A 21,925-nucleotide genomic window follows, 5' to 3' on the forward strand; every position below is an offset into this window, starting at 1 on the left:
CCCGGGGCTGCCTTTAGAGCTGGGGTTCAGCCCCTCCCCTTTCCCCACTGGCCCTCCTCTTCTTCCTGTCCCCCCACCCCCAGGCTGGCCCCATCTCACTCTCACTCATGCAGCCTCTCACACTTTCCAGGGGCATCTGAAGATGTGACTCAGGTAGGGATTGAGCGGGGAGGCCCCAGCTTTTCCCTGTGGCCGCTTCATTGACTCTGTTACCAAATATTTATAGATCATCTCCTGCGTGCCAGGCACTGTTCTAGGTTTGAGGGCACAGCTGCGGATAAGAGAGACAAAAGGCCCTGGTCTTACGGAGCTCCTACCCTAGTGGGTGAGAGACAATGAGCCTGGGAAATAAGAAAATACTCTACAGTGTGGTAGACGGTAGGAAGAGCAGTGGGAAACGCGAGAGTGGTTCTGTGTGTGCGGGTGTGTGCAGGTGTGTATATGGTGTTCAGTGCATGTGTGCAGGCGTGTGTGTGCAGGTGCGTGTGCGGTGTGTGTGAGCGTGCGAGCATGAGCGTGTGTGCAGGTGCGTGTCCATGTGTGGTGTGTGTGAGTGTGCATGCGTGCGGGTGTGTGCATGTGTGTGTGAGCATGTGTGCAGGTGTGTGCATGCGTGTGCATGTGCAGTGTGTGTGAGTGTGCATGTGTGCGGGTGTGTGTGAGAGCATGCGAGTGTGTGTGTGCATGTGTGCGTGCATGCATGCAAGTTTCAATAGGAACTCAGAGTCAGGTGGTGGAACCATCAGTCACCAGATTAACTAAGACCCAGGGCTGGGAGTCGTCCTGAGGGCACCCTGAGTTGGCCTGAGTCACCCTCTCTTTTCTTGTCCCTCGCATCCCACCTCTCAGCAAGCCCTGGTGATTCAGTCTCCAAGCCAGGTCTCCAGCCAGCCCTTCCTTCACCAAGTGCTATGGGCTGTTTGTGTCTCTACCCCCATTCCTCTGGAAAAGTCCTAATCCTCAAAGTGATGGTATCTGGAGGTGGGACCTTGGGGGAGGGGACTAGGTCACTAGCGTGGAGTCCTCTGGAATGGGACCAATGGGACAAGTGGCCCTACTGGGAGATACGCTCTCTCTCTCTCCTGCAAGTCAGGAAGAGCGCCCTCACCGGAACCGGCCAAGCTGCTACCCTCCTCCCAGACCTCCAGCCTCCAGAACTGTGAGAAATAGACGTCTGTTGTTTAAGGCCCGCCCCACCCCCCACCCCCCAGTGTAAGGGCGTCTTGTTACAGCGGCTGACCTGCCATTCTGGCTCATTCTCATAGCGGTTTCCAGCTCCACACTCTCTTTTCCTCTTGCCCTCATAATTCATTTTCTGCCCTCTTCCTACTGTGAGCTTGCTATTTTATTTTATTTTATTTTATTTTATTTTATTTTATTTTATTTTATTATTTTATTTTATTGTTTCATGGAGGCGATATTCACATCACATAAAACTAACCATTTTAAGGTGAGCGACTCAGCGGCACTTAGGACATTTCCAACGTCGGGCAACTCCATCCAGTCCGCAGACGTGTCTCAGTGCCTCGAAAGATAAGCCCCTTCCTGTGAGGCAGCCACTCCCCACCCCCCAGGCTTCCCGGCCCCTGGCAACCACTAGTCAGCTTTCCTACTCTGTGGAGTCACCTGTTCGGGACATTCCAGATATTTCATAGACGTGGAAACATGCAATATGTGGTCTTCTGTGTCTGCCTTCTTTCACTGGATGTCATGTTTTCAAGTTTTGTCCACGTCCTAGTGTGTGCCCGCGCTCCCTTCCGTTTTAGGGCTGAGGAATGTTCCAGTGTACGGACGCATTACATTTTGCTTTGCCCGACGTTCACACTGAAGGATGCTTCAGTTGTTTCCATCCTTTGGCTACCGTGCAAAGTGCGGCTATGAGCATGCGTGCACGTGTGTCTGTCTGGGTACCAGTTCCAAGTCTTTGGGTACAGAGCTAGGATTGGAGCTGCTGCCATCGGGTTTTTAAACACCTAGACCAGCCTTCATCTCTCCCCTGCTTAAAATCTTGCGGTGGCTTCCTACTGAGCGCCCAGGGGGGTAACCAATTACGCCCTGTGGGCCAAATCCAGCCAGCCCCTCGTCTGCACAGGAGCAACTCTCAGGAGAGAGCACTTTAGCGAGCTGCAGATGCCCACCGGGGGTGTCCTCCTCTGCTTGCTCCCCACTCTGCTCCCAGTGTCCACCTCCCTGACCCACAGCCAACATCGCATCACCTTCCATGGCCTGTGCCGTCATGGAGAGAATCCCAAGCAGACTCTGTGCTGAGCACGGACTCCAACGTGGGGCTCGATCTCACAACCCTGACATCATGACCTGAGCCAAAATCAAGAGTCGGATGCTTAACCAACTGAGCCACCCAGGCACCCTTGTCTATCTAGTCTGTCTATCTATCTATCTATCTATCATCTATCTATCACCTATTGATCTATCATCATCTCTCTACACACACACAATTTAAGGAATTAGCTTGTTTGGTTTTTTTGTTTTGTTTTGTTTTGTTTTTAAGCAGGCTCCACACCCAACGTGGGGCTTGAACTCATGACCCTGAGATCAACAGTCGCATGCTCTACTGACTGAGCCAGCCAGGAACCCTAGGAATTGACTCATGTGACTGTAGGGTTTAGCAAGTCCAAAATCCACAGGACAAGCCAGTAGGCTGAAGATTCAGTTAAGAGTTGATGCTACAGGCTTGAGTCTAAAGGCTAGAAACTCAGGCAGAACTTCTATGCTGCTATCTTGAATTCCTTCCTCCTCAGGAAACTTCTTTTTTCTTCTGCCCTTCAACTGATTGGACGAGGCCCACCCACATTATCAAGTGTAGCCTGCAAGTCAATTGACTTTAGGTGTGAATCACATCTAAAAAATACCTACCTGGCAACATTTACACTAAACCATGGCCTAGCTAGGTTGACCCAGAAAATGGCTATTATTGGATCTCATGACCATACTGGTGGCCCCACAGTAGGCGAGTATTCTCACATTGCCCTATTGTGCTTTCCTCTCTGGACATCCTCACTGTCTGCTGTCCTTAGAATGTCAGTTTCAAAGACCCAGTCTGTGCTCCAATAAAACAACACCCCATGGGCTAAAGAAAGGGAGAAAAGGAATCCCAGGGCAGAAGAAAGAGGAAATAAGCAAGAAAAGAAATGAGAAGAAAGACATCAAGTTGGGTGGGCAGGTCGGCTGGCGCACCTAGTGAGTGATGAGGACTTTTGAGGGCCCCTTTGATGGAGGTCCCTGCCTATCAGGGCGGGGGGTGGTGGTGGTGGTGGCTGTGAGACTATTTTTCCCAGTTCCCCCGTATTCCTGAAATCAGGAGGTGGAGTTTACAGGACCTGCGGATCTTAAGGGAAAGGGGCTGAGAAGGGGCGACAGCGAAGCTCAGGGCTTTTCCGGTGATCACATCTAGAGCCGGGGAATGGACCCCGCCCTCAAAAACGCTAGCGGCGGAATTAATCCGAAGAGGCATCTAGGACCCCAGCTCCCCCCGGCGGCCAGTGAAGCCCTTTGCCTGTGGCTGCTGCCCTACGCAGCTCTGGGGTTGCTGTGACCACAATGCCCCCGCACTCTCCCTCTTGACCGCTGACTCAGACCTTCCCTTTCGCTCGCTCGTTTGCTCACTCACGCGGAGCTCCAGCGGACACGTGGCCGGGCCTGCCCCCTACCGCCCCCTCCTGGACACCGCCGCCCCAAGCGGAACGCAGGCGGGGAGCAAACGGAGCTGCGCGCGAGCTGCAGGTGTGGGGCAAAAGGGAGGAAGGTGAGAACAGGGGAGGACGCAGGTGGGGAGGCAGGTGGAAAGAAAGCTAGGGGAGCGTATGGGTAAGAAAGCTGGTAAAGATACAGGCAAGCCTGCAGTCGGAGGTGTAGGCATGGGCCAGGTGACAATGCCAAAAATGCAGGGGCATACCACCCAGGGTGTGGGTGGCCACAGGTGAAGATTCAGATGACAATACTGATAAGGACGCAGGTGAGGATGCCGGCAGGAGGCAGGTAAGCAAGCAGGTGTGCCCTCAGGGGAAGGGGCAGTGAGCTGCTGGTGAGAGTCCACGCAGGGCTGGGGCTGAGGAGCTGGGGAGATGCAGGAGTGGATGAGGGGGGCGCATGCCCCCAGGGGGAGAAGGACACCCTGCAGGTGACGGCAGGAGGGAACCAGGTGCGGCTTCAGGATGGGGACTCCCAGCTACCTCTTTCTCTCTCTCAGAGACCTTCGCACGTGGGGGGACACATGGCATACAACTGCGGCTTTATTGTGGGGACCGTCGGGGGGGTCAGTTGGGACAGCCAAAGACGATCATGTCCTCCGTGAAGCTGGCCAAGTCGCGGCACTGTTTCTCATTCTCCTCGTCCTGGCATTCCTCGGCCTCGGGCCACAGCTCCACCCACGTGTCCTTCCCGATGATGTAGCTGATGCTGGGCGGGGGGGGAGGCAGGACGGGTCAGGGGCAGGGCCGCGGGCAGGGTGGGCAGGGGTGACCCTGGGCAGGCAGCGGGCTGGCACTCACTGGGGTTTCTCTCCCCACAGGTCGGAGGACACGCCCCACATTAGGTAGTGTTTCCCGTCCTGCAGCTTCAGCGCTTCTCTGCACTTAATGTGGCTGATGAACCTGCGTTCCTGGGAGACCTGCACCTCGTCCGAGCCTGGAGGGGGGGCCGGGGTGCTGAGTGGGGCTGCAGGGAAGGGGCAGGGAGGGGGTGCAAGGGCGGAGGACAGAGCGCAGGGCCGACCTGATTTGATGATCTGCTCGATGACCATGATGTAGTCGTCAAAGTCGTCTGAGGGCTCCTTCCGGAGGAGCCGGGTCTTGTACACTGCAGGGGGAGGGGAGGAGGGCCGCGGGGGTCACCCTCCCCCGCAAGCACACCTGGGCACGTGCAGGATCACGGCCAGTCCCGCGACAGTCCCAGCCCCCCAGGAACCCACCCGCCACACGCGATCCTACGCACAGCCGCGCACGAGCACAGTGCTAGGCACGACCACGCCTACTCCTGCCCACTGCCTCCCGCACCCGGGGTCTCAGATCGCCGTGGCTCGGCACAGCTACAACTGCGCAGTCACACACGGCACCCGGCATGTGACCTCACCCACTCGGACACCGGCACACAGCCAGCCCGCTCATAACCGTGGTTCCCATGCAATCACGGCCCCTCACACACATTTACACACACACACACAAACACGTTGGCCGCACCCACAGCCTGGAGGACAGCCAGTCTCACATGCAACCACGGCTATAAACAGGCTCACACGCACAACCACAGCCACACACACCGTTGCTCGCACCCGCTCCCACGTGCGTGCACCCGCTCACCGTAGTCTACGCCCGGCTCACAGGCCTTGTCCAGCCGGTACTCTGGGGTGACGTTGTCCGCCTGGTGCATGAAGCAGTTCTCTGCGGGGCGGAGGAGTGGGGGGCACGGTTACAGCCCACGTCTCCTCCTGGGCCCGTCCCTCTGGGTGCGGTCTCCCGCGCTCGGGAGGGGGACCCGGTGGGTGTGGCCACCCTTCCCAGCCCCTTTGTGCCCACCCTCAGCACAGCGACACATGTCCTTGTGGCAGAGCTTGCTCAGCAGCCCGTCTTCTTTCTCTGGGTGGTAGAACCGGACGCAATTCTCATCTGCGGGCAGAGTGGTGCGGAAGGGTCAGAGGGCTAGGGCCTCTGGCCCAGAGAGCCGGGGGCTCCGATTCCCAATTCCAGTCCCTCAGATCTGGAGGTGGCAGGTCCCCAACACCGCGACCCTCAGACCCCCACCTTTCAGATCCCCGGGACCCTCAAACCCCAGGTCCTAGGTCGGCCGCTCACCCAGGTTGTAATAGGAGTACACCTTGACCGATCCAGGCTGGACCAGCCCCACATTGAAGTACTGGTGCACTTTGAAGGATATGCAGTCCTCGTGCATGTGGGAGATCTGCAGGGAAGGAGGAAGCCAGTCAGTGGGACGACACGGAGGGAGCCCAGCATGGGTACCAGGGTTTGGAGACAATGAAGGATCAAGGTGGGATAGGGGTGGGGTGGGTGGAAGGAGGAAGAGGAGGCTCGCCGAAAGATTTATGAGCACTTCAACCAATCCCTGTACTGTTTCTCCAGGGCTCGGAGCGGGATTGCACTTGTCAGCTTCCTTCCTCACAAGTATGGCCACGTGACGGAGCTCTGGCCAACGGACTGCTATCTATGTCCCTAAAGACATTCCACGGTTAACGATACTGAGCCGTATATTTGAAAGTTGCTCGGATGCCCGGGTGGCTCAGCTGGTTAAGCGTCTGCCTTCTGCTCGGGTCATGATCTCAGGGTCCTGAGATCGAGTCCCGTATCGGGCTCTCTGCTCAGCGGGAAGCCTGCTTCTCCCTCTCCTTCCCACTTGTGCTCTTTCTTGCTATCTCTGTCTTTCTCTCAAATACATAAATAAAATCTTAAAAAAAAACATCTGTGAGGTAATGGATGTGTTAAGTAACTTCATTGTGGTGATCATTTCCCAATACATGCGTACATCGAATCGTTATGTTACACACCTTACACTTACACAATGTTACATGTCAGTCACATCTTGTTAAAGCTGAAAAAATAAAGAAAGCGAGAGAGAGAGAAAAAGAAATAGATATGTATGTGTATGTGACAGGTGTATTTGGAGGAAAAGGCTAACAGTGAATTCGGGTAGAAGTGTGGAGCTGTGTTCTATTGCTCTGCAATTTCCCTGTAAGGTTGGAATTATATAAAAATTTAAATGCACAAAAATTAAAATACAAGAAAATGTCAATGCCCGTCTCATGCACAATCCTCTTTTCTTCTAGAAAGAATGGGTCCAGCAGATGACTCTAAGGGCCTAGGGATTGGAGCCCCAAGAGGGAAGGCACATGGATCCCTGAGTGACTGTGTGGAGCAGAAAGACCTTTCCTTAACCTCCCACCCCAACTGGACTTGGCCCGAGTGAGAAACGCAAGTCTCCCGTGCTGGGATCCCCATATTCTCGGGAGTTTTATTATAGGAGCTAGTGTTGCTGATGCTGACTAATATGGGGTGAGGAGGCACTGGGACTGAGCAGGGAGAGTATGAAGACAGCAAAGTGGGAAGGCCTAAGGAGGGGAGAGGAGGAAGCTCAAGTCCTGTTGGAGATGAAGAGAGTGAGAGGTCAGATGGAGAGCTAAGAAGAAGAGAGAGAAATGACAGAGGATGGGGAGTGAGGGAAATTCTTGTTCACCACTGAGCACCTGATTTTTTAAGCCAAAGTGGCTCTTTTCAGTGGCTGTTGAAGACTCTGCTGGGAAGAAGTTGGAGGAAGCAAGCATAAACTGAGGTTGGAACATGAGTGGTCAAAGGTAGGGATGACCTGGGTGGACCACCTCGTTCCACATACCCCTTCCTCCACCACCCAACAGCAGGGACCGCATTTCCCCTAGCCTGGGCCTGGCCTGACCCAGAAGAAGGCCAGCCAGGTAGAGGTCAGGTCCCCATTAGAAGCCTTCCTTACCTTCTCCAAGTAGATGATGAGGGTGTTCTTACTGGAGAAGGCCTTATTCAGCTCATACTTAGAGATGTATTTCTCGACACCACTGCTCAACTGGGGGGAGGACAGGACTTGTGAAAATCCTCCTTAGTCTTCTTCTAGACCCCAGGGTTCTTTCCACTGATCCTGGCCCCCAAACCCACAAGCCCTTCATACCCCGTCGAGGTCAGCAAGGTCAGGAGAAAAGCCAGTCATCATGGATATATCCAGGATCGACATGGTAGCATCCTGGTCTCCCAGGTACCTGAATGGGGCAGAGAGAGGGCAATTGGGTCCCAGGGTGGCGTCAGCCCTGGGGGTCAGTTCCTGGACAAGGGGTGTCTGATCAGAGACTGAGGTTCCTGGTTCCCATGCAGCAGCACAGAGGGATATCAGATTTTAGGAAACATTCCCGAAGGGAATAATGGAAAGGCAGTGTAATGGTCAAGGAGACTAATAGCTCAGACTCCAGAGCCCAATTGCATGGGTTCAAATCCCAGCTCTATATGACATTTGATGGGTCACTTGCCTCTATGTGCCTCAGTTCTTCTAGAAAATAAAGACAAGAAAATGTTACCATGGTCTAGCTCAATAACACCAGGGTACAGTAATCACAATTGCACAAAATACAAATCTTGTTTCTAGCCCTTCAGTCCACCAATCACTGTACAAGTAACAGATGCACATCACAGTCAATGACCAATCACGTCACTGCTTTCAAAGTCTGTCGGTGCTGGGTCACCAAGCAGCCATTATTCAGTTCATGCACTGATAGCAAGGCGTGTGGTCGTGTTAATTCTTTATCTGCCAGCGATCAACCCACCTGACGTTTTGCAAAAATGAGTCATCGAAAGAGGGAACTAACCAACAAAGATGAAAGCATGGCAGAGAAATGAAGACTGGTAACACTGGAAGTAATACTTGAATAGCACATAAATGGAGTTAGAGAAGAAAGATCGGGCTGTGGGAATGTCGCCCCTGCTGCCATCTGAGAGGCCGGCTATGCAGCGGGAGGCACCTGGGGAAGGCGAGCCCATCAACATAAACGAGAAGAATGGCTGTGACCAAAGGATGCAGCTGTCCCAGAGGAAGTGACACCAGCAGAGACGCCGGCCATAACTCTTGGGTATCTTGTGACACTGGCCACTCGAAGATTGTTAGAAGCTGACCTACCTCAGAAGGGAATGTGACAATTCACTATGTCATAGGAAACATGCCTGCTTTATCCATATCCTAAGTCATACGAAGAGGAGGAAGGAGGTGCTTTGGAACCACAGTACTTTTGATAAGTGTTTTACAAAGGAGAAAAAAAAATTACTTGCATCTCAACGTTCTAATGTTTTCATTTACGGCATACTAAACAAATACTCGTCTTACTGTCATTTTCATTTCTTTATACCTTTATAATTGGCAGTATGAGAGTTTCTGATGTTGCGATAAAATACTTGAAAGGTCATGGACCAAGTGTAACCTCCCCCACGGATTGCTGAGATTGTTCGCACAGTCTCAGCCTACGTGGCCACTGCTAGTCTCAGGCTGCCATGCACAGCGAGGACTGTGCCTGCGGCATCCAGCTCCAGGGGAGACTTAAGACGATGCCAGATGCACAATGCCACCCTGGAAAGGGTTGGTACCACAGGTATTATTTGTGAGAAGTCTTGTGATAGACAGAGGAATGGCCAAGGGGACCCCCGGTGAGCCATCATCCCTCACCTGGTACAGATGTTAAGAATCATGGTGCTCTTGGCGTCCTGAGGCCTCTTGACTAGAAACACAGAAGACAGAAGAATGGGAGGGGGGTCCCTGGGTCCCAATTCAGGAGGGGGGCAGGCAATAGAATGGGGATGGAGGAAGGGTAACAGGTAGGGTCTTCACTCCCTTTACCATTTTCAAGGGCTCGTTGTATGTCAACCCTGAGGTCAAATTTCTTGCAGTATGCTTGGTTTTTGAGCTTGGCATAGTACATTGTCACCACCTGGTGAAATAGTGGGGGCGATGAAGCGTCAGCACACTTGAGTTGAGAAGGAGAGGGTCCCTCTGGGGCAGAGGTGTCGAGAGAAAGTGGTGGGCCAAGCAGGTGTGCGTTCCTGCTCCTTACCGACAAGGTGCCTTCTCCTTTTCCTCGAGCTGTTACTTCGAAATTCTCATTTCTCTTGGTCTGCAGGGAGCAGGGAGAGAGAAGAGAGGATGTTGCGAACCAAGCCTTCCCCTGGCTGCAACAATCATCTGCCCTCCCTCCTGCCTCGGGCAAACCCTGGCTGGTGTGGAGGGTGACAGCAAGGAGGGTTTGGCTAGGCAGCTGTACCTCTTCTGACCGCAGGAGGCTCGCAGATTCCCAGGGGATGACGTGCTTGATGACAGAGTTTCGGCTGGGCAGTTTGATGGACACCTCCAGGTTCAGGTCCTTGTGGCGAGGGACATCCTTCTGGTATTGGGCCAAGGCTTGGAATACCATGAAGGTGGCCTAGAACCCATGAGACAGGAAGAGACTCAGATCAGAGGGAGAGGGCACTGAGACTGTAGCCTAGGACCCCTCCCCCCACAGAGGGTAAGGATGAGACTGGGGGTTGTTAGACACCGAGGGTATGCTCTAGATTCTCCAAGGGACAGAGGCTTAGACCAGAGCCTGGAGACACTGAGAACATGTCTAGAATCCACCAGAAAGTGCAGGCATGAGACTGACGCTGTAGTAACACTGAGAATGTGGCCCAGTCTGATCCAGAGGAGAGTCTAAGACAAGAGTTTGGAGTCACTGAAGATGTGTTCAGAACCCACTCGTGAAAAAAGAATGAAGTTGGAGCCTGGGGTCACTGAACATATGATCTGGAATCCAAAAAGGATACTGAGAATGACTGACAGCTCGCCAGGAAGAAAGGGGGTCAAACTGGAATCTGAGGTTATTGAAAGCATGGCCTAGAACCCACCAGGAAGAGAAGTGCTGGGAGTCTGGTGGAGCTAAGAACCTGGTCTAGAACCCACAGAAAGATGAGCTAACATGGAGCCTGGTGGGGCTGAGAACCTGGTCTAGAACCCACAGGAAGACGTGCTAACATGGAGCCCGGTGGAGCTGAGAAGAGGGTCTATATAACAGGAGGCTCAGAACACAGCTTGGGGCATTGAAAATGTAGTCTAGAACCCACAGGTGGGTTTGCAACTGAAAAAGCGTGATCTCTCAAATCCACTCCAGCCATTCTGGCTCATGGGGCAGAAGGGCTGCCCCTCTTGGTCAGGCCAGTGGGAGGCCAGAGGAGGTAGGCATGCAGGTGCCTGGGGGACATGGGGTCACTTGCCTGGGTCGAGCCATAGCCACCTCCGTAGTATCTTTGCTCATTGAGCCAGCGCACGACCGGAGGTGCAGAGTCGAAGTCTTTGAGCAGCAGCAGGGCCAGGAGTGCATAGGACGTGGCCTCCACACTGTAGAGCTTCTGGCCAGGCTCCTCCCAGCGCTTCTTGTCTGCGGAGAGAACCCCCGTCCCGCCCCCCCATGCTCACTGCTCTGTCCGGCCTGGGGTGGCTCAGAGAAAGCTCAGAAGAAGACTCCCCCTAGAGTTCTTGGGGTTCAAGTATCCTGGCTGGCATCCAAGGCCCTCAATCTGCTGGCTCCTGCCTCACTCTCTTCCCTCATTAACCTTCACTCTTCCACTTAACTTCTCCACAGCAGCCCCACTGATCTCCAGGACAGTCCCTAAACTTTCCATGCTCATTCTTACTTCCGAGTCTTTTGATATTCTGTTCCCTCTACTTGGAGCACCTTTTCTCCACTTACTGCTGTTAATCCCATCCTGCACAATTTGGCTTCAATGGCACCCCAAGGCTGGGTGACAGACTCCTGCCCTTCTTTCTGTCTCTCAAAACATCCTGTGCTCTCCTGCCCCAGCATCATGATGCCCTATAGCAATCTACTAACTCATTTCTTTCCTCAACTGGAGCGTGAGGCCATGATGGCAGGGGCTATGCTGTATTCGCTATGATTCCCAAGTGCCTAAGAAAGTACTTATGGCAGAGATTGTCATTAAGAACCATCCCCTCCTCTTCCTGGGCACACAGTTGGACTACATCTCCCACATATCTTTGCAGGCAGGGATGGCCACGTGACAGAGCTCTGGACAGCGGAATGGGCACTAGCAATGATAGGGGCCCCTTCCATTCCTGGTCTACCTCCCTTGCACAGTCCTCCTGACTCTTTCCCCTTCTGCTTGGATGGAGTAGATTCCAAGGACCTGGAGTGGCAGAGCCATGAGAAGATAGAGGCTGGGATCCGGGCACCAATGTATAGAGGAGATCCGTCCATGAACAACAAACTTCTATTTTGATACAACACTCAGTGTATGGTACATCATGTTTCCATCAGTCGGTGCAAACCGGGTATAGATCATCACTGGAACCAATGACTAAGTGCTCACTAGGTGCTAGGCACTGTGCTAAACTGCCTATGGCATTATCTTGTCTAATCCTAATGACCCTTGAGATAATGACAATCTTAGAGCAACAGCAGCGATAGAGCTCTTACTAGGTGCGAGACCTTCTACCTGCATTACTTGTTCAATCTTCACAACCACCCTATGATGTAAGTAGCATCTTAAGATGAGGTCCAGAGAGGTTTGGTGACTTGTACAAAGTCACACAGTGAGAACATGGCAGAGTGGGATTTGAATTTGGGTCTGTCTGACGTCAGAGCCCACGTCCTTGCTCCTGGGTCATAGCAAGTGCTCAACACGCACTTGTTGCATGAAGGATGCAGTGGACCTTCTTGCGTAGCTTACGATGAGGACTTCTCACACCTCAGAGCCATTCACCCAGCATGGCTTAGCACCACCCACTCCAGCTCGACTTGAAGCTGCCCCTCCCAGCGCAGCTTAGAGCCATGCATGCCAGCTCAAGATGACTGCCCCCAAACCCCAGTCATGCATTCCTCTTTTACCTCACCGGGCTGCCCCTCACCTTTGGCTGTGCTCAGAAATTTTCTGAGAAGGTCTCCCTCCAGCTTGTCTAGCTGGGCGAGGGCGTAGCCAGCAATGGCCACAGAATATGATCCCCGCAGGTTCTTGTAGTGGGCTGCAAGATATTGTCCGGCCTTATTGATGCTGTTCGGCAGGCTCTACAAGAAAGAGGATCGAGTACTTTGGTAAGGTGGACATTACTGCCACAGAGAGCTGGTAAGGATCACACAAGTACCACTTTCTTAGTACCAGGATGGTTTCTGTCCTTGGAACATATCTGTTTTGGATCTATCTCCCCCCCCGCCAAGCCCCGTGTTTTCTGGACATTTTAGCCACTGTGAGCTGCCTTGTTGCTGAATACCTATGATGTGCCTGGGACAGTTATATACCCAGTGGTGTACTGGTAGCCGTTTAAACTCTCCAGTGTGTGTGTTAGGGGGTGGGGGAGGAGGGTGGCTGGTTTAGAGACTGCCAGTTACTGTGACGTAAATACTCCCACTATGGCCAATTTCAAGCTACCACCATGTCCCTGAACATGGGGTGGAGAAGAGATGTCCCAGATAGGCACTGGTGAGCTAATATGAACCAGATTCAGAACCCCGCTGGGAATGCCTCTTGTCTAATCACCAGCTTCATAGCTAACACTTACTATATGCCAGTCTATTTTTATCATCATCCCTACTGCACAGGTGAGAATACTGAGACCCAGAGAGATGAGGGGGTGGAGGAAGATGTGATGTGTAGTGTTTGTAGATTTTCACGGTGGCCAATTTCAAACTACTGATGTGGAGGCAGTGAATGCAGAGTTGGGAAGAGGTGGGCAGTGTTAGATAGTATTTTCACCAGATAGGTATGTAAACAACCTCAAGATGGATAGATTCACCATAGATAATGATGAAAGGTAATAAAACCATTAGGAAGTGATGAGTTTTGAGTGTTTTTTACCTTTGTTTTTAATGTTTAACATGTAGTCTAATTTCCTTAAATGTATGTAAGTTTATATAGTTTAAATTTTTAAAAATATTTTATTTACTTATTTGAGAGAGTGAGTGAGAAAGAGAGAGCACAGGAGGAGGGGCAGAGGGTGTGGGAGAAGCAGGCTCCCCGCTGAGCAGGGAGCCCACCTGTTGCTGTGTTGTAGTAGAAACTCATCCTGTGGAAGCAGCCATATTTGCCCAGTAAGACCTACTTCCTGGCCTCAGCTGATTGGCCCAGGTGTGATCACCTGACCAGGGTTGAGCCAATCAGAACCATTCCTTGGGAATCTGATAGCCTTGGTCTGGCTGTTTCCCCAAAGGTCGCAGCCAGCTACATTCTGCAGGCAGAGAAAGAGGAATTATTGGGCCCAGAAAGGCCTGGGTTCCCTTAGGCACTAAAGATAACAGCCCCTTCCCCTCCATCTCTTTTCTGGGTTCTAGCTAAGGGAGAAGCAGCAGCCTGAGGGGGCTTTTGCTGACGTTGGCTAAAACTCTCTGAAAATGGTAAAGCAGGCAGAAAGGACCTGCTCTTTGATCTCTTTGTGTCTCAGCTTTCTCTTCTGTAAACTGGGGATAATAAGAGTAGCCTACCTCTTGGGTTCTTACAAGGGTTATAGGACTTAACCATATGAAGCTCTTAGATGAACATCTTAGCTAATTACCCCCCAAATGTTGGGTATTATGGCCACTGTGGTGGCTGTTATTGCACTGGGGACGACTGAGAATCACCCAAATACAACACCTCACCCTCCAAAGTAGATGTGCCCTGGGTAGGGGAGGGGAGAAGAGGATGGCAGACGCTTACGTTGACCTGTCCTTCGCAAATATCTTCAGCCTCTTTCAGTGCAATGAGAACAAAGGCTGTGAGGGACACCTCCTTCTCCTTAGAATCCCGGACGCCACCCTAGAGTAGGAAGCAGGAAACAAGGGCAGGGTCATCAGGGCGTTCCCATTTTGTAACCAATCCCCCTGTAGGGTCAGTAGGTCAAGGAGGGCTGAGTCTCTTCCCAGTGTCTCCTTAGGAGAGCCACTCTCTTCAGTATTCATTCATTCAGCAAATGTTGCTGGTGCTGTGGATAAGATGGTGGGAAAGAACCAGACACTAGCTCAACCCTCATGGAGCTCTCCTTATAGCAGGGGAGACAGACACAAACCAACCAGTTCAACAAAAGATATAGCATTACAGACTGATGAGTGCTGTGCAAGAGAAGTGGATGTGGCAGTGAGAATGGACAGTGGGAGTGTGACTCAGTTGGGGGAGATCAGGAAAGATGTTGCTGGCAGTGACAGGGGTTAGCATGCCAGGCAGTGGGAACAACATGTGCAAAGGCCCTGTGGCAGGAGAGAGCAAGGCTCCTAGCAGTACAGATGGAGTGTGGATGGGGGTAGGGGGGCAGCTTCGAGACTGGACACCTGAAAGGTCAGGCTAAGGCAGTGATTCTCTAACTTATGCATGCATCAGCATCACGGGGGTGAGGGGTGGGTTGTAGAAACTGATTCCTAGGCCCTGCCCCTAAAGATTCTGATTCCATGCATCTAGAGTCCAGCCTCAAGTTTGAAGGTGATGCTGCTGCTGCTGGCATGGGGATCCCATTTGGGGAACCACAGCTCTGAGGGGTTCTAGGTTTATTTTCAGAGTGAGGCGGGAGGGGCTTTGGTTTTGCACTGGACTCTGAAGGTCTCTGGTCTTTGCACTGGAAGAGCGACACTCCCGGTAAAGGGGTAGTCTTTCTCCTGTCTATCCTGTGACTTCCTGGCGCCCCTTCCTCAGCCTGCCCTGAACCCCTGCCTCTTACAGTCATCTCTTGGTGAATCACTGGCCCGTCCTCGCTGAAGATCCCGTCGGGCTTCTGCTTCTCGATGATCAGCCATTTGACCGCCCCACAGAGGACCTGGGCGTCGATGGCAATGAGGTTGGCGGCCAGAGAGAAGACCTTGACCACGTAGGCTGTCAGCCTGAGGGCGGGCACAGAGATGAGCCAATCGCCTCCAGGATGCAGAGACTGCCATTCCAGCAAACCAATGAGCAGAGAGGGGGAGGGCCTGGCCGGGCTGGCCCAGCTTCCCCACCTAAGCCAAGACCCAGCCGTAAGAGGCGCTTGACAACCGCAGGCCACTCGGCAGCCCGCAGTGGGCGCCTTGCCTCTGTGGACCGAGGATCCAGAACTGGGCACAGGGCTGTGTGGACGAGGCCCGCCGGGACCGCCCCAGGCCGCCCTGCTCTGTGCAGTGCAAGGAAGACTCACCAGGTGCTGGGCGCCCGCTTCGCGAAGGCGGCGAAGGCCGAGTTAGCTTGTCTGAAGGCCAGCTGCTGGGTGTACCCTGCAGGGAAGTGAGAAGTGTCCCCAGAGGAGCAGGAGATGAGTGGAGGGGGTGCCTGGCATGGGTATGCCAGGAAGGGGAGGGGCTTAAGGAACAGGGGTTCAGAGAGGAAAGAAGGGGCTCAGGGCGGAGTAGGGGGAAGAGCTTCTAAAAGAGGAAGGGACTCAGAGGGTGGGGCGATCAGAGAGAAAAGGGGGACGGAGTTCTCAGAAGAGAGAGGTTCAGAGAGAGGAAGGTTCTCAAGGGGGTTCAAGGCAAAGGGGCCTCAGTGAGAGAGGGCGCTCCCTAGGGCTCAGAGGGGTCCCGGGTCTCAGAACGGGGAAAGGTTGGGGGGAGGTCTTTGAGAAGAAGGGATGCAGAGAGGGGAGGGGCTTCGAGGAGAGGCGGGGCCTCAATAGGGGGCAGGGTTTCCGGGAGGACACTCCTCGAGGAGGGGGCTGGAGGGGGGCGGGTCTGCAACGCAGGCGCACCCTTCTTGATGAGCTCCAAGGACTCCTGCCGTTTCTCCAGGCCGAGCTTCTCCCACTGCTCCGTTTGGTCCAGGTAATGCACGGCGATGACGGTGGGCGTCATGCCAATCATGTTTTGCTCCCCGCAGCCCGACGGGGTCACGATGAGGTGCTTCAGACGGTCCGCGTCGATGGCGTCCTCTGCCATCTGAGCCACCGGGGTCCCTGCAGCCGGGCGGGAGGACCGCGCTCAGGCACCGTGGGGTGGGGTGAGGAGAGCTGGGGCTGTGACCGGCGATCCCAGGCTCCCACCAGCCAGTGCCAGAGAGGCCAGGGGCACTTGGGGGCTGAGGGGTATGTGATGGAAGGGGAGCAGCAGGCTGAGTGGCCAAGGGGGAGGTGTCTACATTTGTAGGGAAGGGGGGATTGTGCTTCGTGGGAGAACTCTGGTCGCTGAGTCCTCTTGTTACACCAGTGGCGAGTTCATTCCAGTAACGATCGTCATGAATACTTAGATCGTGCAGAATGCTGTTTGCCAAGCGCTGTTAGAGACCCTCCTGTAGCGTCTCATTTAATCTCCCAACAACCCTTTGATATAGGTACTCTTATTCGTCCCCACCACAGATGAGAAAACCAAGGGTCTCTCCCCAAAGCCTTACTGCTTGCAAGATGCCTTTCCAGCAACTTCTTTTCCCTTCTTGCTCCGGTCCTCCATCCCAGGCATTTAAGTTTCAAAATGTCCTGCTCTCGAACTATACTGTTTCTCATTTAAACTTCTTTATCAGCAAAAGCTATTTGCTGAACTAAATACTGCCTGGAGCTTTTCTATAAAACAGATCAAGGAGGGGGCTCACTGTCCTAGCGGAAGTGCAGAGGGGAGACCCAGTAATAAACGCCCCCAGAATTAGGTGGAACTGGGTCCCCTCCTCCAGGGTCATGCCTTCCTGGGTCAGGGCCAGTTGGCTCACCTTGCAGGAGGATCCTGGTCTCAGAATCTGTGTCTGGGACTTGGTCGCTGAGGTCTGCGGCACGGACCTTCACTTGCTGCTCTCCCCCTGCAGGCAGAACCGGAGAGGAGGATGGCCACAGCGCTCTCCCATAAGGCCCTGCGTCACCACCCAGGCCTCGACCCCTCTGCGGGGGCTGACTCACCTTTGCCCTCCTGTTGGGGGTTCAGTGTGTGAACGGCCACAGTCTTGTTAACTCTGACTCCTTCCGGCTGAACCATGTTGGGATGGGGGGTGGGGGGAGGTCAGGGAAATAAAAGAACAGACAGACACAACTGGTCAGCGAAGACACTGTTCCTCACAGAGGCACAACGGCATCACCCATCCTAGCTGTGTGATCAGGAGTCAGTTACTTAACTCTTCTGTGCCTCAGCCTCCTCCCTTCGAAAGAGGAAGCGATACAAACAGCTACTTCATATGGTTGTCCTGGGAATTAATCACAAAATTATACGTTGCTAACAAAATAACACACATTTTTAAAAGCTTCCCCTGTGCCAAGATACTTTCTTTGCTCTCTGGGGTTGACGTTTTACCTTTGCAACAAACTGCTATTATAACTCTCATCTCAAAGGTGGGATACACAGAAAAGTGAAGTCACTTGCCCAACATCACACAGCTGGTAGAAGAGAACCCGGGTTTGAACAGGCCAGTCTGGTTTTTGGCGGGGGGAGGCAGTCAGCCTAAATGACCCAAGAAAGTCTGTGTTTTTAACTCAGTGCCTTTCAAACGTCTCTAGAACAAAAGAATGTGCATGAAGTACTCAGCACAATGCCTGGCTCTCAGTAAGTGCTCAGTTGAAATAGGGAAATCTTAGTATCAGAGTCCCAGCTGACGCTCTCCTGCATCTGCGGAAAGACCTCCATGGTGGACTGCAGCTGTTCATGCCTTTCCAGAACATATTCTCCTTTAGGCTGATATTAATGCCCAAATTTTCTTTTGGAGACCGAGTCTCTTCCAATGACATGCTGGTAAATATTTGACACCCAGCTCTCCAGGAAGAAAAGATCCCCTTTGCAGCACTGCCCATTTCTGTGCTGTGAATATCTCCTCCACAATAGATTTCAAGCTACCAGCATCGGAGAGCGCAGAATCGGGAAGTTGTGGGCACGCTAGCTCTCCTGCGTGCGTCGGATCAGGGAGGCTCCAAGCACCCTCCTGGGTTTTCAACCTATCGGTGTCACACTGAGCCATGTTGGGGCCCCAGGCAAAAGGGATAATAAAAAATGTGCCCCTAGGGGTGCCTGGCTGGCTCAGTCGGAAGAGCATGCGACTCCTGATCTCAGGGTTGTGAGTTCCAGCCCCATGTTGGGTGTAGAGATTACCAAAAAAATATATATGGACTTAAAAAAAGTGCTCCTAGAGATATATTTTTATGTATGTTTTAATGGGTAGTTATATTCCAGCACATTAAAGTAGTTGAAAAAAAAATGAGTTTGGGTGCACCTGGCTTGGTCAGTAGGGCGTGTGACTCTTGATCTCAGGATTGTAAGTTCAAGTCCCATGTTGGGTGTAGAGATCACTTAAAAATAAAATCTTTAAAAGAAAAAATACGAGTTTGGTTCCATTAAACAGGAAAGAAAAATTAAAATCGGTTCTGGTTTGGGTATAAATAAGATATTTCACTATAAAATAGCACTGTCAGTTTTAAAGCATTTGCTTTTCGATGTTTCAATATTTTTTCAACTGCTTTAACATTTTTGGGGAAAATTAACCATTAATCAATTTTAACCATTAAAAAAGACATGTATATGGAGGCCATATTTTCCCTTTAGCTTCAGGGAAGCTAAATATGGCTTGACTTGATACTGTCAGATCCTCTCTGTTTAAAACTTTAAAACTTTGATCTTTTGTTCATCACGGATTTTTTTTTTTTGGCATTAATTTTGATTCCTTACAACATTGAATGAAAATATTGTCACTTTTATTTATGATCTCACATTTTGCTTGAAAATATTAACAAAAGATGATAGGAGGCTTTTATTTTTATTAATGACTTGATCTCTTATGACTGTCGGAAAGAGTAGAAATGTAACTATTAATATATATCCTTAAGGATAAAAATCATACGTAAAACTAGAAGTTCTTATGTTCTCACATTGTATGTTATTGCTTTCTAAAATTTGTTTTGCGTGGGACACCTGGATGGCTCAGTCGGTGAAGCTTCTGCCTTCGGCTCAGGTCATGATCCCAGGGTCCCGGGATCAAACCCCAGCGTAAGGCTCTCCACGCAGCAGGGAGTCTGCTTCTCCTTCTCCCTCTGCCTGCCTCTCTGCCTACTTGTGCTCTCTCTTTGTCAAATAAATAAAAAATCTTTAAAAAATGTGTTTTGTCAAACATGTTTTCTCAAGATTTTTAAAGTCAAAAGAAAACTCCTATATACTGAAATGTGTTAAAAATATCATATTTGTTATTAAAATACATTTTCATTTAAAAACGTATCACTGGTTTTTATTACTGAGTTTTTTGGTGCCCCCTAAAAGTCCCGGTCCTGCTTCCAAACTTGTAGGACTCCTAAATTTCCTAAGCTGGACACTGGACACTCTTAGTGTCTCGGAGTTGGGGTCTCCAACCTGGGTTGACAGCACAGGGGGACAGGAGACTCTCCTGAAGGACAAGGGGCTGCAGGTGCCCCAAGGACTCACCACGACCTTCAAGGTCTTCTTGACACCATCGCTGATGAAATGCCTGTAGACGGCGGCCTTGACCTCCACCTCATGTAGGCCGACCTTCAGAGGCACAATGACATAAGGCACGGCCACTGAGGACTTGGCTGGGATTTCTATAGTCTGTTGGTAGCGCTTCTTGGAGGTGGCCATGCTGCAGAAGGCTGGATTGTAGAGCAGTTCCACCTTGACCTGTCGGGGGAGAGAGGATCAGTCAGGGGCATGTGCCACGGACCCCGCTACCCCACCAAGCTCTCCATCATGCCTCTGCAGCCCCAGGGACCCACCTTGAGCTCCCCCACTTCCTGGTAATTGTAGAGCACGGCTCGGATCTCCACCTGCTCATTGCGCACGACGGAGTAGGGTAGCCGCAGGTCAATAAAGAAGTCTTGCATCACTGTGACCTCATAGGGGTCAGCCACGCAGATCCCTGCCCGGGAGAGGAGTGTCAAGGGAAGGAGGCGGACAGTGTCTCAGGGCTTGCTCCTGCCTGCGGAGCTGAGCCACGCTTAGCCTGCGTTTGTAAAAGCCCGCAGACTAAACAGCTTCCACGGTGATACCTCTGCTGATGGTCGTGGGAGCTGAAAATTGCTGTGATGGGACGATTTCCGTTTCCTTTTGTGGTTTTATTCATTGGTAGGTGGGAAGAACTCAAGCATAGCTGACTGGTCCATATCTGTGCTCTCCTCAAGGGTTGCCCAAGCTCCATGTGGTCACTGGGCACTTGGAATGTGGCTAGCTCTAGTGGGAACCGGATTCCTCCCTTTCTTTCATTTCACTTCACTCAGATTTAAACTTAAAAACTGATGTCCGTCGTGACTATACTACAACCCCCTGAATCGTACACTTTCAAAGGGCGACTTTTGGGTATGTGAATCATAGCTCAATTTAGAAAATGATGCTTCAGTGATTGGAAAACTTTTTTAATGTATGTTTGGAACAACTTGGATAGGCCAAGCTACCTTTTCAGCCGTACATTTTACAAATGCTAAAACACAGATCAAAATACTTCCAATGAGGGGCGCCTGGGTGGCGCAGTCGTTAAATGTCTGCCTTCGGCTCAGGGCATGATCCTGGCATTCTGGGATCGAGCCCCACATCAGGCTCCTCCACTAAGAGCCTGCTTCTTCCTCTCCCACTCCCCCTGCCTGTGTTCCCTCTCTCGCTGGCTGTCTCTCTCTCTGTCAAATAAATAAATAAAATCTTAAAAAAAAAATTTCCAATGAAAGGCTAGGGGCACCTGGCTGGCTCCGTCAGGGAAGCATGCGACTCTTGATCTCGGGGTTGTGAGTTTGAGCCCCATGCTGGGTGAAGAGATGACTTAAAAGTAAAAAGAAAATCTTTAAAAAAAAAAAAAAAGGCTAGCACTCCAATTGAGGTGCTCTGTAAGTATAAAATACGTGCTAGATTTCGAAGGCTTAGTACAAACAGAAGTAAAATACTTCATTCATAATTTTGAGATGTTAATAGGTTATTCTTAAATTTAACAGATTTATCCTTGTAACATTGTTAGTGTGACAGGGGTTTGTGGATGTTAACAAAATGTTGAAAGAATAAAAAACTGATGAAAGAATAATATTTGAATACATTTGGTTAAAGAAAATGTGTAATAAAATTGATTTTACCTACTCCTTTTCTTTTTTCTTTTCTTTTTCAAGTAGGCTCCATGCCCAGTGTGGGGCCCGAACTAATGACCCTGAGATCAAGAGTTGCATGCTCTATGAACTGAGCCAGCCAGGCACCCCTCACCTGCTCCTTTTTTATGGGGCTACCAGAAAATTTAAAATGACACATAGCTTGCATTTTATTTCTGATGACAGGGCCAATCTACAGGGGGTGAAAATGATGCCAGAAACAATGGCTATTTGTGTTACAACGGTTACTGTATTAAATTCAAGCCAAGGGTCATGCAAGCAAAATTTGCAAAAACATATTGAAAATAATGTTACGCTAAAAAAATAAAACAAATAAAAATATTGTTACACTAAGAAATCTATTAAGATTTTTCTTGCCTTATTCTTCAGTGGAGAAAAAAAATTATCAGAGGCTTGAACAAAATCCTCCTTTTCTTTTTTTTTTTTT

At 51.2% G+C, this 21,925-nt stretch overlaps 1 protein-coding gene and 1 long non-coding RNA gene across 2 annotated transcripts in view; one reads left to right on the forward strand and one right to left on the reverse strand.

Moving 5' to 3' along the window:
• Positions 1 to 4,232: 4,232 nt before the first annotated feature.
• Positions 4,233 to 21,925, reverse strand: part of C3 (complement C3) — a 33,422-nt gene continuing 15,729 nt past the window's right edge. Inside the window, exons 20-41 of the mRNA XM_002927766.4 lie at positions 20,131 to 20,273; positions 19,823 to 20,035; positions 17,326 to 17,392; positions 17,142 to 17,228; positions 16,195 to 16,398; positions 15,649 to 15,724; positions 15,199 to 15,358; positions 14,208 to 14,306; positions 12,427 to 12,583; positions 10,776 to 10,939; positions 9,791 to 9,949; positions 9,584 to 9,643; positions 9,370 to 9,460; positions 9,199 to 9,250; positions 7,663 to 7,750; positions 7,471 to 7,560; positions 5,808 to 5,913; positions 5,532 to 5,621; positions 5,316 to 5,396; positions 4,732 to 4,815; positions 4,509 to 4,644; positions 4,233 to 4,416 (exon numbers count right to left, since the gene is read on the reverse strand). Of these exons, the coding sequence (XP_002927812.1) occupies positions 4,275 to 4,416; positions 4,509 to 4,644; positions 4,732 to 4,815; positions 5,316 to 5,396; positions 5,532 to 5,621; positions 5,808 to 5,913; positions 7,471 to 7,560; positions 7,663 to 7,750; positions 9,199 to 9,250; positions 9,370 to 9,460; positions 9,584 to 9,643; positions 9,791 to 9,949; positions 10,776 to 10,939; positions 12,427 to 12,583; positions 14,208 to 14,306; positions 15,199 to 15,358; positions 15,649 to 15,724; positions 16,195 to 16,398; positions 17,142 to 17,228; positions 17,326 to 17,392; positions 19,823 to 20,035; positions 20,131 to 20,273 (2,549 nt within the window). The 3' untranslated portion in view covers positions 4,233 to 4,274. The remainder of the gene's footprint in view (positions 4,417 to 4,508; positions 4,645 to 4,731; positions 4,816 to 5,315; positions 5,397 to 5,531; positions 5,622 to 5,807; positions 5,914 to 7,470; positions 7,561 to 7,662; positions 7,751 to 9,198; positions 9,251 to 9,369; positions 9,461 to 9,583; positions 9,644 to 9,790; positions 9,950 to 10,775; positions 10,940 to 12,426; positions 12,584 to 14,207; positions 14,307 to 15,198; positions 15,359 to 15,648; positions 15,725 to 16,194; positions 16,399 to 17,141; positions 17,229 to 17,325; positions 17,393 to 19,822; positions 20,036 to 20,130; positions 20,274 to 21,925) is intronic.
• Positions 15,731 to 17,665, forward strand: LOC117801835. Its single transcript, XR_004624569.1, has 2 exons — positions 15,731 to 16,267; positions 17,235 to 17,665. It is a non-coding gene; the product is annotated as an uncharacterized LOC117801835 (long non-coding RNA).

The sequence above is a fragment of the Ailuropoda melanoleuca genome, chromosome 4 (assembly GCF_002007445.2).
Source record: "Ailuropoda melanoleuca isolate Jingjing chromosome 4, ASM200744v2, whole genome shotgun sequence".
Classification (NCBI taxonomy): domain Eukaryota; kingdom Metazoa; phylum Chordata; class Mammalia; order Carnivora; family Ursidae; genus Ailuropoda; species Ailuropoda melanoleuca.